The sequence below is a fragment of the Leopardus geoffroyi genome, chromosome B3 (genome assembly GCF_018350155.1).
Source record: "Leopardus geoffroyi isolate Oge1 chromosome B3, O.geoffroyi_Oge1_pat1.0, whole genome shotgun sequence".
NCBI classification, from domain to species: domain Eukaryota; kingdom Metazoa; phylum Chordata; class Mammalia; order Carnivora; family Felidae; genus Leopardus; species Leopardus geoffroyi.
The window spans coordinates 93,738,418-93,755,379 of NC_059337.1; the positions used below are offsets into that span (position 1 = coordinate 93,738,418).

Genomic DNA, 16,962 nt, shown 5'->3' on the forward strand with positions numbered 1-16,962 from the left:
AATTAGAATGTTGCTCAATTAAATGTTAGAAGTGAAAAACTTAGTGTTTATAATCTTACGTGTTTATTAAATTTGTTCTTTCTGCAAACAGTTATTGTGGGTCTTTCCATGTATTAAATTTTCAGGATGCAAAAATATTGACTGATTAAAGATAATTTATGATAATTATACAGTAGTGTCATTTATAATTTTGTTTGATTTATTAGAATAATTTTTAAGTTATAAGAGAAAATTATTTGAATAATGTAATACTGTTTGGAAAATAACATAAAGTAAACTCGTTTAGTATTGGCTCTTTTGTTTTCTTGTGACTTTTTCATTTTCCGATTTCCTAGGGAAAATGCAGCTATGAATCAGAAATTATATCTTATTTACAAATGGAAGATGTTAGTTCAACATTTCGTGCTTCCAAGAATGGATACAATCCTCTTGCCAATGGCACCTTTACTAGTAACAAGAAATCATCATTTTCAAGGAATATAAATCAAGACAGTTCATTCTCAGTGGCAGAATCTGATGAAGAATGTGCTGAAATTTTTAAACAAACTGAAATCAAACCTATTAAAATTGCTTCTTTAAAGAAAAAATCTTCTAAAGAATTGAAAAAAGATCAGCCTAAAAAAGAAAATAATGATGTTGTTATGGATTCTTTAGATACTGATGGCGGTGCTACTGTTGAAAATATTTTTCAGGTAGACGTACTAAATGATAAAAGGGCCTCAGATACAGATGAAGTTGCTGCTGCCGTATGTGCTGTCAGTGAAAATGTTCATCAGCCACGTGGATTGATGGAAGGTCAATTCACAAATAAATCTAGTTCATTTGTTGGAAATTTTTTAGATTCTGGTTATAACAGTTTCATTGATGAGAAATATGTTTCATCTAGCTTATTTCTTCCATTTGAGGAAGAACTTTGTATAACTAGAATAGATGACAGATTTTATAATTGTCATTCATTAACGGAAGAGGTACTAGTTAATGTAGAGAGATTTTTGTCTCATTCTCCTCCACCTCTCATTGGACTCTCAAATTTGGAATATGAAATTGCTAAGGGTTCTGAACTTCATAATTTGCCTTTCCTACCCTGCACTGAGTATTTACAAAATGATAAATCTACCCGTATGATGTCATATTCACCTGTAAATTCTCAACAGGATTTAGAATTGAATTCGCTTAAATCTATTAATCATTCTTTTGAAAAAAGTTGGTTTTATAGTGCAACTAATGATAAAATTTCTGATGACCCAAGCTTCAATGACTATGTTGATGAAGTACATAAAGATAATATAAATGAAAATTTAGTATCCAGCAGTCATATTCAAATAAACATAGGCCCTCCAAAGAATTTAGTTGAAAAGAAAAATTATAGGGATAGCAACGGCCTCCCAATACTGCTCACTGATCAGGATGAGAGTTTACCACTATTCAAAGATGTTAATACAGAGTTTAATGGTGTGAGCCTTTCTCCCTCAAACAATAAATATAAATTTTCTTGTGTGCCAGACAAAACTGCTGTAAGTGAAATGGCACTGGTCTCTCAGTTCTTAATTTCTGATGAACTTTTGTTAGACAATGATTCTGAACCCCAAGAACAAATTATCTGTGATACTAATAGTTGGAAATCTCATCAAGATTTGAGAGGTGTGCATGAGGAAAACCTGAAGAGTGATGAATATGTTTTTGACTGCTCTAAGGATTTATTCTCTGTTACTTTTGATTTAGGATTTTGTGGTCCAGATTCTGATGATGAAATATTAGAACATGCATCAGATATAAATAATAAGTTTTTAGATCTATCTGAAAGGTGTTTAGATGTTAAGGAGATAAGTGATGCAAATTATGCTTCAAATCAAGCAGTAATACCACGAAATCATGTTGCTAGTTCTTTGAGTAGAACCATTACTATCCCATCAAGTGAAGATAAGTGGAGTCCAAATTTTGCACAATTTCCACTGAGTGCAGCAAAAAATAAAGAATTTATGTCTCCTGGTTATTCTCAATTTTCTTTGCCAGTAGGAGAAAAAGTTGTGAGTACACCACTTTCTGAATCAAACACGTTGAACTCATTTTCTAAGAAGAGAAAGGAAATGCCTAGGATACCAGATTCTAATAAGGGAAAAGTAGATCTACAAAGTTTCAAAGAAATATTGAATTCAACTTTTGATGATTCAGGACTTTCTGTAGAAAAGGCTAAAAGCAGGGAGCAAATCAGTCTTCATCAATCCTGTCATCTTGCTGAAGGTAAGATTCCATCTTAATAAAACACATAAATCTTGCTAGAATAATTTACATAAGCTTCTGTAATTTTTGAAAATGTAATTTTTCAATATTTGGTGTATTGAATGAGATCATTGATGTATTATGTATTTCTTAAGTTGATGCTTACTAAAAAAAGATGTATTTTATCTGCATGTATTTATGACATGCATGCCATGGGAAAGGTATTCCTGCCCTTTGGCCCCTGCCCCTTGGCTGGAAAACCCAAACAATTGTGTGACATATACATTTGAAAAGATAATAGTAAATTGTGGAAATAACTACCAAATAAATAATAAGATAGTGGATATTTAGGAGGTTCAGAAGATGACAGAATTGTGGACTGGGTTAGATTGGTAATGTAGATTTCTTAACGTAGATTTTCATTTTGACTCTTCAGGAATATTTACAATTTGAATATGTTGAAAATAATAGGGAATTTGGTTGTTATAAAATAAAAACAAAGGGAAAAGGAAGTGTAAGATTTGGAGGGAACAGTATAAAGTAGATGATTCATATAGCAAAATAGTTGAAAAAAGTTGAGAAACAAGACTGTATTTGGAGGACTGAGATAAGACCACAGAAGTTCCAGAGAAATCTCTGGCTTTCTGTGATCTAATTCTAAATACTTGTAGAACATTAGAAAGTATAGTGATAGATGTTTGGTACTAAGATGACTTAGTAGTATTTAAGTACTGTGATAGAACTCAATTCTAGCTTATGTATAGATTATTGTAGCAGGCCGTAGGGTAAAATGAGTTTGCTCTGAAAATTTTTTTTTACTTTCCATGTTTATTTTCTTTCTTTCTTTCTTTCTTTCTTTCTTTCTTTCTTTCTTTCTTTCTTTCTTTCTTTCTTTCTTTCTCTCTTTATTTTTTTCAGACAAATCATTATTATGATTTCAGGAGTAGAATTTAGTGATTCATCCACTTATATATAACACTGGGTGCTCATTCCAGCAAGTGTCCTCCTTAATGCCCATCGTCCATTTAGCCCATCCCCCCCCCCAACACCCACCAGCAACCTTTAGTTTGTTCTGTGTATTTAAGAGTCTCCTATGGTTTGTCTCCCTCTCTGTTTTTATCTTATTTTTGCTTCCCTTCCCTATGTTCATCTGTTTTGTTTCTTAAATTTCACATGAGTGAAATCATATATTTGTCTTTTTCTCACTGACTTACTTTGCTTAACATAATACACTCTCATTCCATCCACATTGTTGTAAATGAAAGATTTCATTCTTTCTGATCACTGAATAATATTCCATTGTGTATATATGTATATATTATATATATATGTACATACATGTACACACACCACATCATTATCCATTCATCAGTCAATGGACATTTGGGCTCTTGTCAGACTTTGGCTATTGTCCGTTGTGCTGCTGTAAACATTGGGGTGCATGTGCCCCTTCAAATCAACACTGCTGTATCCTTTGGATAAATACCTAGTAATGTAATTGCTGAGTCTTAGGGTAGTTTTAGTTTTAATTTTTTGAGGAACCTCCATACTATTTTCCAGAGTGACTGCACCAGTTTGCATTCCCACCAGCAATGCAAAAGGGTTCTTATTTCTCCTCATCCTCGCCAACATCTGTTGCTGTCTGAGTTGTTAATTTTAGCCATTCTAATAAGCGTGAGGTGGTATCTCCTTATGGTTTTGATTTGTATTTCCATGATAATGAATGATGTTGAGCATCTTTTCGTGTGTCTGTTAGCCATCTGGATGTCTTCTTTGGAAAAGTGTCTATTCATGTCTTTTGCCCATTTCTTCACTGGATTATTTGTCTTTTGGGTGTTGAGTTTGGTAAGTTCTTAATAGATTTTGGATACTAACCCTTTATTTGATATGTCATTTGCAAATATCTTCTCCCATTCTGTCGGTTGCCTTTTAGTTTTGCTGATTGTTTCCTTCTCTTTGCAGAAGATTTTTATCTTAATGAAGTCCCAATAGTTCATTTTTGCTTTTATTTCCCTTGCCTCCAGAGACATGTCAAGGAAGAAGCTGCTGTGGCCGAAGTCAAAGAGGTTTTTGCCTGCTTTCTCTAGGATTTTGATGGCTTCCTGTCTTATGTTTAGGTCTTTCATCCATTTTTAGTTTATTTTTGTGTATGGTGTAAGAAAGTGCTCCAGGTTCATTCTGCTCCATATCACTGTCCAGTTTTCCCAATAGCCATTTGCTGAAGAAACTTTTTTCCATTGAATATTCTTTCCTACTTTGACAAAGATTAGATGGCCATACGTTTTTGAGTCCATTTATGGTTTCTCTATTCTGTTCCATTGATCTGAGTGTTTTTGTGCCAGTACCATACTGGCTTGATGATTACAGTTTTGTAATACAGCTTGAAATCCAGAATTGTGATGGTTCCAGCTTTGATTTTCTTTTTCAGGATTGCTTTGGGCATTTGGGGTCTTTTCGGGTTCCATACAAATTTCGGTATTGTTTGTTCTAGCTCTGTGGAGAATGTTGGTGTTCTTTAGACAGGTGATTGCATTGAATGTGTAGATTGCTTTGGGTAGTATTGACATTTTTACAATATTTGTTACTCCAATCTATGAACATGGAGTGTTTTTCCATTTTTTTTTTTTTATGTCTTCTTGAATTTCTTTCATAAGTTTTCTGATAGTTTTCAGTATAGATTTTTCACCTCTTTGGTTAGGTTTATTCCTAGGTATTTTATGTTTATTGGTACATCTGTAAATGGGATTGATTCCTTGATTTCTCTCTCTGCTGCTTTATTATTAGTGTTTAGAAATGCACCCAATTTCTGGACATTGATTTTATATCCTGTGACTTTGCTGAATTCATGGATCAGTTCTAGTAGTTTTTTGGTGTAGTCTTTGGGGTTTTCCAGTATCATGTCATCTGTGAAGAGTGAAAGTTTGACTTCCTCCTTGCCAGTTTGGATGCCTTTTATTTCTTTGTGTTGTCTGATTGCTGAGGCTAGGACTTCCAACACTGTGTTGAGTAACAGGTGAGAGTGGACACCCTTGTCATGTTCCTTATCTTAGGGGGAAAGCTCTCAGCTTTTCTCCATTGAGGATGATATTAGCTGTGGGTTTTTCTTTGGTATATGGCCTTTATGATCTTGAGGTATGTTCCTTCTATTCTGGCTTTCTTGAGGGTTTTTATCAAGAAACGATGCTGTATTTTGTCAAATGTTTTTTCTGCATCTATTGAGATGTAAATCTTTGATTATGTTATTCTCATTGGCGTAAAGGACATGATTTATGAATGTTTCATTTAAGATGAAAACTTAATTAAGGTCTGGAAATATGTTTAATTTTTAAAAATTAACTCTTTTGCATAGTTTTGGGTATACTCTGACATTTATATTTTTACGAAGTTTATGTTACATTTGAGCCTCCAGTATTTGCTTTTAACACTTTAATATTAAGTCTCTTAATGGGTGAGATCATTTTTCCTATCTTTATGTCAGATTTTCATTAAAACTTTTTCTAGCATTATATTTAACTACCAACTATGGGCAATATAAACGTATTTATACAAATGTTATTTTAGTTAAATATGTGGTTATTAGCAAAAGTTATCCTCTTAATTTCCTCACTGGCTCTGTTTTATTTTTCTGTCTCATGCTGATTTTTTGGCCAAACTTCTGAAAAACTCTTTTTATTTTTATTTATTTATTTATTTTTTTTTTTTAATTTTTTTTTTTTCAACGTTTATTTATTTTTGGGACAGAGAGAGACAGAGCATGAACGGGGGAGGGGCAGAGAGAGAGGGAGACACAGAATCGGAAACAGGCTCCAGGCTCTGAGCCATCAGCCCAGAGCCTGACGCGGGGCTCGAACTCACAGACCGCGAGATCGTGACCTGGCTGAAGTCGGACGCTTAACCGACTGCGACACCCAGGCGCCCCTGAAAAACTCTTTTTAAATAATGCACCCATCAGGGGCACCTGGCTGGCTCAGTCAATTAAGTGTCTGACTCTTGATTTCAGCTTAGGTCATGATCTCATAGTTCATGAGATCAAACCCCACATCGGGGTCTTTGCTGCATTGCATGGAACCTACTTGGGATTCTCTCTCCTTCTCTCTCTGTCCCTCCCCTGCTCGCATGCTGTCTCTCAAAATAAACATTAAAAAAAAAACCCAACTAACATTAAATCAATAAAATAGATAGTTGTGGATGAACTTAAATCTATTGACCAGATTCATTTTTTAATAAATTATAGATGAACAATTAACAAGCAGTGAAAGTGAAGATGATGAGATTTTCCGAAGAAAAAGTAAAAAAACAAAAGGAAATGTTTTAGAATCCCCTCAGGTAAGTCAGTAATGACAACAATGTGATTATATAAAGGCTTCCTCCTCCCTATCTCCCCCACCCCCACTTAAGTCTTTTTTTTAAAACTTTTTATCTGTTTATCTACTTTATCCAGGATGAGAAAAATGGGGAAGTTGCGTCCCCACTTCATGCTGTGAAAAAGCGCAGAGTTCCTCTAAACAGAGTAAGTAGATAATAGATAATGTATAGTAGTTCAAATTATTTTAGAGTAAATATTACAAGAAAAATATTTGTGTAGGTGAATGTAGGTGTATTTGATCTAATAGGTATATGGTTAACACAAGAATAGTAATTCCTATGTGATTGGAATTTCTGTTTCAAATTTATACTTCTTTAAAAACTATTCTTACTTTAGTCAGTACACATCAGTTCACTAAATATCTGCTCTCTATCTACTGTGTAAGATGCTCAGGATACTACTATAAGTATGATGTCCTGGAATTGTCTAAAGTCACCTACAGTCTTAACAGGAGAGACAGATAAGTAAACAGATAATTTCAATATAATTCTTTAATAAGTGATAAAAAATTATAAGCCTTTAGCTTAGTCCTTAGGAGTTCTGGAATGTTTCTTGAAGATATAAATACCTTAGAGCATATATGGTAGTAAGCCAATGGGAAGTCTTGCCAAGAAAGCTAGCAGCTTAATGAATGACGCAAAGCAGGGAAATAGCATCTCTTTATTACTGGATTGTAAAGACAAAGAGTGCCAGGAAGTAAAATTGCAGAAAAATTTGGGTCAGTTTTGGAAGGCCTTATTCTTTCATTTGCTTACTGAATGGGTTTGAAAGAAGGAAAGGAAGGAGTTCAAGATGAGTCTCTGGTTTTTGGCTAGGGCTGTTTGGAATATGTTTCACAAATTTAGAGAAGGCAAAAAGATGACAAATTCAGTGTTGAGCATGTTTGAGTTTGAGGATTTTGTGGAATAGTGATGTGACAGTGTCTGGCAGGCATTGTCTGGCAGGACTGAATCTGCAGTTTAGGTAGAGGGCAGGTCTGAAGGCTAATGATGTTCATTTGTTATCAGTTTATAGCTATTTGATAACTAAAAGTTGAGATTAGGTATTATTGTGTATTTTAATTCTCTAATGCAATTTAGGAGAAACTGCAAAATTATTAAAAATGTTATCAGCTCATGTTTATTTTGTATATACTCCTATAACACTTCACTAGAAAAATGGCTTTAGCTTGCTACCTTAACTAGAATGTCTGACTGCCTCATAAATGAATTAAAATATTGACAATGCTGGTGATCAATCCATTTTAAAGTAAAGTTATTCCTGTTATTTGAAATTATTTTGGTAAACTTTTGATTCTTTTGATTGGTTTTATGTTGTTCTGAAGAGATATAGTGATAGGCCTCATTGTCAAAATTTGTCATGGTTTTAGTTATTTCTTGGTTGGAAAGGGCTGTACGTTGATGACTGATTCTGAGAGTTATATTTATAGTCTTCATTAATTTTTGTACAGCCCTTTAGGATCTTCTAGAGGAGATAAATGAAAACTATAAGTATTCATCATATGCATTTGATGTATACTAAATTGAATGAAGACTATAGTAGTACCTAATTTAGTGTTTTAGTACTTAGCATCACTTAACTTTTAAATTCTTAAGTATTATGTATTTTTAACATGGCTTTGAGTTGTGAGAGTATTTTGTTTTTCTAACAAAAAATGTTAGGTCAACTATTTAAAAAGAAAAAGAAAATAAAAGCAAAAACCTGTGAGAAATACATTAAAATACAATTCAATTATATTTTCTTATGCAAGACATTTATTGAATTATTACAGTTAGAATTTTCATCTAGTGATGAGAGTGACGATTTTCACAAACAACATCCACAGTTAGAAGACTTCAGGGGTCATAACAGGAATGCAAACAGAGGCATCAAAGTCCAAAAGAAACAGAGTCACCTTAAGGTAAACTTTTTTCATTTTCTTATATATATATATATATATATATATATATATATATATATATATATATATGTACTTAAATACATATATATATATATATACCCATATATCATATGTATTAATAATAAAAATTAGGTTTTACATTAGTATATTTCTTGTTAAGATTTCTTTATAGGAAAAAATCCAAAAATTAAAAATATTTTCACCCTAATTTTACTTGTTTTACTGGAATTAAAATCTCAAGGTGTGATAGTTTAGTTTCTTTTTATGTTTTGAAATTATCTTTCAGTGCTTTGTTATTTTGAATGACTGAAGAAACTTTAGTGAAAATTTAAGATTCAAACTGAAAAAATACAGAGACAGAAATCTGAGTTTTAGATTATTTGTTTTTACAGTCAGTACATCATTTTTCTTATGTCTATGCGATACTCAAATCCTTGGAAAAGAATCCTCAGCACCTTTTTTTTTTTTTCCTTTTATGTTTATGAGAGGGAGAGAAGAGAGGGCAAGGGTGAGGGCAGGGGAGGGGCAGAGAGAGGGAGACACAGAATCTGAAGCAGGTTCCAGGCTCTGAGCGGTCAGCACAGACCCTGATGCAGGACTCGAATTCATGAACCACGAGATCACGACCTGAGCCAAAGTCAGACGCTTAACCGACTGAGCCACCCAGGCACCCCTACACCTTTTCTTTTCGTAATCAACCTTTTTGTGGTGCAGTATTTTTCCTGGAAAAAATTAGCCAGAAGACTTGGGAAACTCTCTGCTTATTAAGAAACATCCAGCAAGCTGACATGCTGAGTTGTACTGTATTTTACTTACAGTAGAGTTATCAGAGGAAAATTTAAATAGGTATGCTACTTTGGCATTTCTTCTTGAAGTTTTCTTTTTCTTTAAAGCATTGGCAAGAAATCCATTTTACAAAACTATTTCCAGTTATGTAAGAAAGTAAATTATTTTCTTAAGTGTGTTTCCTTGTTTTCTAATTTGTCACAGCTTGCAGCTAGACAGTTTTTAGATGACGAAGCAGAACTTTCCCAAGGAGAAGCAGAGTATGTTTCATCAGATGAAAATGATCAGTCAGAAAATGAACAAGATTCCTCATTACTTGACTTCTTAAATGATGCAACTCAACTTTCACAGGATATAAATGGTAAATGATATAATGATCCTTCTTTTTCTTCTAGTTTTCAGTGCTTTTAACGTGATTATGTTTAAATATTTTAGTTTTTAAAGATCTTTGAGTTATAAAGGAAGAAAATTTGGTATGTCTGAAATATTTGGTCACTTTCATTCAAATTCTGTAATGTTTGCTTTATTTTAGACTTGGTTGCTTATAGGCTTCTGCTAATTTGATCAGATCTTACCAGAATGACCTGGTTGGCTCAGTGTCATATGTTCATTGTACAAGTAGTTGGTGACTACTGTGTGCTGGTACTGTGTAAAGTTCTTGAAAAAGCTGTATCAGTGGACAAAAATCCTTGCCCTTATGAAGCTTCCATGTGAATGGAAAGAGATAAACAGTATACACAACAGTTTACATAAAAATGAAAAAAAGAGATGAGGATTTGGAGTGGGAGGAGCTAGCAGTATTAACAATGGACATGGTGTAACTTTAAATAAGGTAATTAGGGGTAGGCTTCATTGAGAAGATGATATTTGATCAAAGATTAGAAGGAGATGAGGACTTGAGCAGTGTTGAATGTTAAAAACAGGTGAGATACAAACCTAAATTTATTAAATTTGCCAAGTAAGAGAGATCTGCTTTTGGAAAACAGTCTCTCCAAACAATGCTTGAGCAGATCTTATATATAATATATTAATTACAGATGAGTCGGATTGGCTGTAATAGAAATAGGAAAGATTCTGGTGAGATTTTCAGTGTTCTAATCTTTCACAGATCTTGCCATTTATTTTTCTCCTGTACTCTCTGATATGATGTAATACAGCAAATTTTCCCAAGCTCTACTTGAGAGAAAAAAAGGTTTTAGGGGCACCTGGGTGGCTCAGTTGGTTAAGCGTCCAACTTTAGCTCAGGTCATGATCTTGTACTCTCAGGTTTGAGACCCGTATTGGGCTCTGTGCTGACAGCTCAGAGCCTGGAGCATGCTTCAGATTCTGTGTCTCCTTCTGTCTGTGCCCCTCCCCTGCTCACGCTCTCTCTCAAAAAAAAAAGAAAAAAAAAAAAAAGGTTTTAGAGACTTAAGTTCTCAGTACTATGCCCTTGATACTGATATGACTTGCAGAATAAGGTTTCTCAGTATTATGCCCTTAATGTTCATTAACAGAGCGGCTTTTGAAGGTTTGCAGTATTAATCTGGTGGGGAATATTGATGCAACGGCAACAAGCAATGTCCAACTCATGGTCTGACTTATTTTAGTAGTATCACTCCAGCTTTACTGTTGAGAATGGTCTTCAGGGGAGCAAATGTGGGAGAAGAGACCAATTACAAGTTCATTGCAGTAATCTGAGGAATGATACAGTCTTTTACCAACGTGGTAGCAGTGCCAGGGTCAGAAAGATTGGATTGTGGATACTTAGAGCTGCCAGGTTTTCCTGATGGATTTGAGAGAAAAAAAGGAGTCAGTGTGTTTGGGCAACAGGAAGGACATAGTTGTTGCTGTCTTATATTAGGCAGGCTACAGGTGGAGCCCTTAGGATAGGGAGTAAGGAGATCTGAAACTCCATTTTAATTTTTTTAATTTTTCAAAAGTTATTATTTTTTTTTTTTAATTTTTTTTTTTTTTTCAACGTTTATTTATTTTTGGGACAGAGAGAGACAGAGCATGAACGGGGGAGGGTCAGAGAGAGGGAGACACAGAATCGGAAACAGGCTCCAGGCTCTGAGCCATCAGCCCAGAGCCCGACGCGGGGCTCGAACTCCCGGACCGCGAGATCGTGACCTGGCTGAAGTCGGACGCTTAACCGACTGCGCCACCCAGGCGCCCCCAAAAGTTATTTTTTTAATAATCTCTACACTGAGTATGGGGCTTGAACTCACGACCCCTAGATCAAGAGTTATATGCTCTTCTGGCTGAGCCAGCCAGACATCCCTGAAACTCTATTTAGACGTAGTGCATTTAAAATATGTAGGATTTCAGGGATGCCTGGGTGGCTCAGTTGGTTAAGCGTTCGACTTTGGCTCAGGTCATGATCATACGGTTTGTGAGTTTGAGCCTTGCATTGGGCTGTGTGCTGACAGCTTGGAGCCTGGAGCCTGCTTCTGATTCTGTGTCTCCTGTCTCTGCCCCTTCCCTGTTCATGCTCTGTCTCTCACTCTCTCTAAAAATAAACATTAAAAAAAATTTTTTTTAAATATGTAGGATTTCAAAGTTGTTGTTTTTGTTTTTGTTTTTGTTTTTTTCTTTTGTATGACATTTGGGAAAAGGTAAAAACAGCAGGGACAGCAAATAGATTGTCTGTCATGTGATGCATTTGTCAAGACAGAACTGTATCCTGAAGGAGGATGCATTTTATTGTATATACATTCTACCAAAAAAAAAAAAAAATCTATAAAACAAAAAAAGTCTCTGAAAGCTCCTAGATCCTGAGTCCTTCTAAATAAGAAACTAGAAGTAAAGTCTCCCTAAGTTTATAGGGATTTAGCATGAGTAAGGAGTGGATAGGTAATCAGGAGGATACCTAGTAGTTGATAGCTATGCTATGGAATGGAGGGAAGGGGAATATTATTCAAAGAAAAAATTATACATCTTGTTCCAAGCAGTGCGGTCATTAAATTAGCAGTGTTAGCCTTGAAAATAACCTAAGTTGATTAATTTAATCACTCCAAAAAATGTAATGGAAAATGAGAGACAAAAATAAAATTGCTCTCTGATTATAACCCTGAAAGTACACATAAATACAAACTCATGTTTTTCCCAGTTTTTGCTTGACAGCAAGTTATGAAACGACCTTACCTCCTAGCTGTGTCTTTTGATGTCTTTAAGCATATGTTTTCTTTTTTGCCTGGATGTCTTGTGTTTTATTTAGTACTTTCTGTAAGTCAAGTACAGTCCTCAGATTTTCATACACATTTATTTTTCATGAAAAGACACTACCTTAATATTCATTTTCAGAGCTAAGGCAGAGAGCTTAAATGAATTGTCACAATCATGCAACCAGATGTTCTGATTTTGAAGGCAAAACTAACTTTACAGTTTTTAATAATTGTTTTTAAACTTGTTTCGTTATACATTAAATATCTTTTGTATAAAATAATTCTGCAGGTTTGAATTATGTGAATTTGGAATAGGTCAAAGTTAGTTTTCATTTAAATAATTCTGCTACTTGAAATTCTTACTATCTTATACAGATTCTGAAATGAGAGCTATTTACATGAAGTCTTTGCGTAGTCCACTGATGAACAGTCGGTATAAAATGGTCCGTAAGAAGCATAACAACATAAATATTTTCTCACAGGTATGAACTATAGAAATACAGTGGAGAATTTCCTGATGGTAATGTTGAGATATGTTCCTGTTAATGAAGTCTCCATTTTGTTTCTAGTACTGGACTGTCAGAGCTATTTGGGATAATTTCTGCTCTGACTCAGAAAGGTGGACTAAATGAATTCTCAGAATCCCTTTTAGTCCTAATTTGATCAAATTACCCTATCTTTAATTTGAGCTAATTAGAATATACTGTTGAATTGGTTTCCAATTAGGAGAATATTTAAAAGAAGTGAATGGAATTTAATCATAAGAGTTAAATTTTTAATTCTTATTTTTTCTTTTATTCTTTTATTTGTCTTGAAAATTATTTTTTATAAAGATGTTATTTTCTAAAATTATAGATTATTTTTGATTTATGGACGGACAACATTTTCACATTAGTCTTCTTTGTTAATAAATTGCCAGTATTCAGCTTGGTGTAATGTTCGTATCTCTGTACTTCCATTGTGTTTGTTATGTAGCCCTTATCACATTGTTTATAAATTGTTTATTTTTCTGGCTACCTACAAGAGACTGTACATTTCTAGAGAGTAAATCATTCTTTTTATAACCCCAGTCTCCCCATTTTTTTCCATAAAGCATATACTCAGTATTATGGTAGTTGAGCACAAGTGACTGAATTAATGAAGTAAGTGAAATAATCATAAAGATTTCATGTACTTAAAAGAATGTTAAATACATACTGATTTTATGATAGAAATTTATATTATGCTAATTTGTATTTTTACTATAGATTCCTGAGCAAGACGAAACCTATTTAGAAGACAGTTTTTGTGTTGATGAAGAAGAGTCTTATAAAAGTCAATCAAGCGAAGAAGAAGTGTGTGTTGATTTTAACATAATAACTGAAGATTGCCTTGCAAGTGGGAGCAAAAACTATAGAACCAGACGTGCAGTAAAGCTAAAACAAATGGAGATGAGACAAAATTGTGCACGTTCAAAAAAAAAATTATCCAGAATTATTTTACCAGGTGACTCGAGTGAGGAAGAAAACAATGTAAATGATAAAAGAGAATCCAGTCTTGTGGTTAACCCAAGCACTGTTAATAAGAGCAAACAGCAGGACCATTGTGTCAATAGAGTGCCTTTTGGGTTTTCATTGCAGTCCAAGGACCATTCTGATCCAACTGTTAATCAGTCACCAAAGCAGAGAGGACAGATACCTCTCACTTTAAAGGATGCAGTTTCTGATGTCTCAGACTTCAAACCTCGGAGCTGCAATAAAATTGAATCTACTTCACCACCATTCCCTACTGTTGATTCACAGAAGGACTGTAGAAAATTTCCAATTCATTTGAAGGTATGAATCAAATTAGAGAAAAAGCCTTATGTTTACGGAAAGGGTTTTTTTTGTCGTTTTGCCTTTTTAAGTTTATTTATTTATTTGTTTAAAGTAACCTCTGCATCCAATGTGGGGCTTGAACTCACAACCCCAAGGTCCAGAGTCACATGCTCTTCTGACTGAGCCAGCCAGGAGCCCCTGTTGTTTTGCTTTCTTTTGTGTTTTGTATTAAATAACTAGGTCAAACAAAAATTAGCAAGTGGTGAAATTCTTCAAACAAGAAAATAGCGCGCTAAATTATATTGATAATTTGTATAAGTATGCGTAGGTTTTAATTTTTTTAATGTTTATTTATTTATTTTTGAGAGAAAGAGGGTGGGGGAGGGGCAGAGAGAGGGAGACAGAATCCCAAGGAGGCTTCACACTGTCAGCATAGTGCCCACTGTCAGTGTAGTGCCCTATGTGAGGCTTGAACCCACAAACCGTGAGATCATGATCTGAGCGGACATCAAGAGTCAGAGGCTTAACCAACTGAGCCACTCAAGGTGCGCCTTTAGGTTTTAATTTTTTAAGTGTGATTACAGTTTTCTTAGTAAAACTCTGTAAGGAAACTTGCTAGTTTTATGAAAAGGAGATAGGAAAATAGGCTTCCTACAAGATAAAGTTAACAGAAATTACATGCTCAGAACTAATTCCCCACAGATTAACTTTTCTTTTCCCCACTGAAGGCTTCAGATATGTAACTGTCTTTATTGAGGAGAAGAGTTAGGGATACTACCTGATTTCCTTCGTTTAAATTTCTCTTTTTAGAATGGCTAAGTATTCCAGTTTCCTGCTTCTCCTTGTCTTATTATTGCTGAAATAATCCATCCCTAAAACCACTTTTAGTTTTTAAGAGTTTATAGTTCTAGGGGCTTATAGTTTAATAAGAGTTTATAGTTATAGTAGTTAAATAGGGGTTAATTAAAGGTCTAGTAACAGGAATCCCTTACCTGTATACAACTGATTCCTTTCCTTGACTGTCATCTTGGGAGTGAGACCCAGACCTAACCTTCTATTTCTCTGTAGTATTCGGGTGTTTCAGGCCATTGTGCTGTAGCAACATGCTTCAGTGTTGACCCAGGGGCACTTAAATTGAAGTTTACAGTTTTAAATTGTCCCCAGGCTTTTTTGCACAAAGTTATTTCTTCAAGACATACTTAGGACAAGGTTGACTAGGTTAAGTCTTGTAATACATTGGGGAAATAGAGGCTACTTCATTTCTCTGAGCCTCAGTATCCTCAACTGTAGTATAAAGATAGTAATCCCAAGGGTCAAGGTAGGTAATATGGTCCCAGATTCATGATGGTTCAACTTACAATTTTTTGACATTATGATGGTGTGAAAGCAATATGCATTCTATAGAAACCATACCTCAAATATTGAATTTTGATCTTCTCCTGAGCTAGCAACTTGCGGTATGATACCCATCATGTTGGCAGCCACAGTTCCCAGTCACATGGTTACAAGGGCAAACAGCTGATACACTTAGAACTTTTATGTACCCATACAGCCATCCTGTTTTTCACTTTCAGTACAGTATTCAGGAAATTACCTGAGATATTCAACACTTTCTTATAAAATAGGCTTTATATCAGATGATTGCCCAGCTATAGGCCAGTATAAGTGTTCTGAGCACAATTAAGGCAGGCTAGGCTTTGCTAAGCTATGATGTTTGGTAGGTTACTTTAAATGCATTTTCTACTTATGATTTTTTTGACTTATGATGGGTTTATTGGGAGGTAATCTTATTATAAGTTGAGAAAGATCTATGAACAGTACTTTGAAAACCACTAAGCACTAGCTACATTTCTACGTTGGCATGCTCTAACTAAACTGGATTCAGGCTAGTAATACTTTGGGGACTGTGAAAAAAGACACATAGATTTTTACAGAAATGTGTTTTAAATTTTTTTCTGTTACCCTATGGTTCCATGTAGTATGATTCTTCTCACTTGAAATTAGGAGGGGAAGAATTTGAGGTAGTTTTGAGAAGACAGAAAATAGACTATCTTGTAAAAAAACTGTTAGATATATAAAAAAAAGTTGACATCTATTTTGTCATGTATATTGCAAACAGTATTCCATGTCAGTCATTTGCCTTTTTGTTTATTTATGGTGGTTTGTGCCATAGGAAAAGGTAACTTTTTTATTCAGTCTCAATTTTTTCTTTACGGTTCCTGAACTTCAGTGTCATGTTTAGGAAGCCATTTTCTACTTCAAAATAACTAAGTAGTTCCAGTACTTTTGTTTTGTTCTTTAGTACCATTTTTTCCTTTACTACATTTATTTTTTGCTTTTTGGAATTGAATACTGAATTATTTTAAAGATTATTTCTGAATGATTAGGATTTCTATCTTTAGCCTAGGATATAGAAAATTGGAAAGAGCGCTCTTCCATCCTAGTAACAACAAAAAAAGCCGGATAGTCTCCAGAATCATGGTTTTATCTGAAACTATTATGGAGCTGAGGGTGTAGGAAAACCAATTGGTCTCATTTCTAAGGAAAGACAAGTGTCTCCAAAGAGAGACTTATTGATTTGGGACATTCCCTGGGCTCTGTATAATTTGGTAAGAGGAATTGAGCTAAACCTTTAATAAATTGCAAAAGGCAGTGAACTAGCATGAGAGTTTAGAACCCCTGGGAATTGCAGACAAAAGGGGAGTTCATAACCTTTTGAGGGCTCTTCTCCATAGACTCATTGGGTGT

General features: G+C 34.5%; 1 protein-coding gene across 4 annotated transcripts in view; it reads left to right on the forward strand.

Annotated features, from left to right (window-relative positions):
* The window catches only part of FANCM (FA complementation group M), a 68,287-nt gene that overhangs the window by 41,588 nt on the left and 9,737 nt on the right, over positions 1 to 16,962 (forward strand). For 2 of the 4 annotated variants that reach the window (XM_045450869.1, XM_045450868.1), the window contains exons 14-20: positions 336 to 2,241; positions 6,455 to 6,546; positions 6,662 to 6,730; positions 8,358 to 8,486; positions 9,477 to 9,633; positions 12,794 to 12,900; positions 13,666 to 14,232. In XM_045450869.1, coding sequence (XP_045306825.1) covers positions 336 to 2,241; positions 6,455 to 6,546; positions 6,662 to 6,730; positions 8,358 to 8,486; positions 9,477 to 9,633; positions 12,794 to 12,900; positions 13,666 to 14,232 — 3,027 coding nt within the window. The remainder of the gene's footprint in view (positions 1 to 335; positions 2,242 to 6,454; positions 6,547 to 6,661; positions 6,731 to 8,357; positions 8,487 to 9,476; positions 9,634 to 12,793; positions 12,901 to 13,665; positions 14,233 to 16,962) is intronic. The other 2 variants (XM_045450870.1, XM_045450871.1) reach the window with 2 other exon arrangements.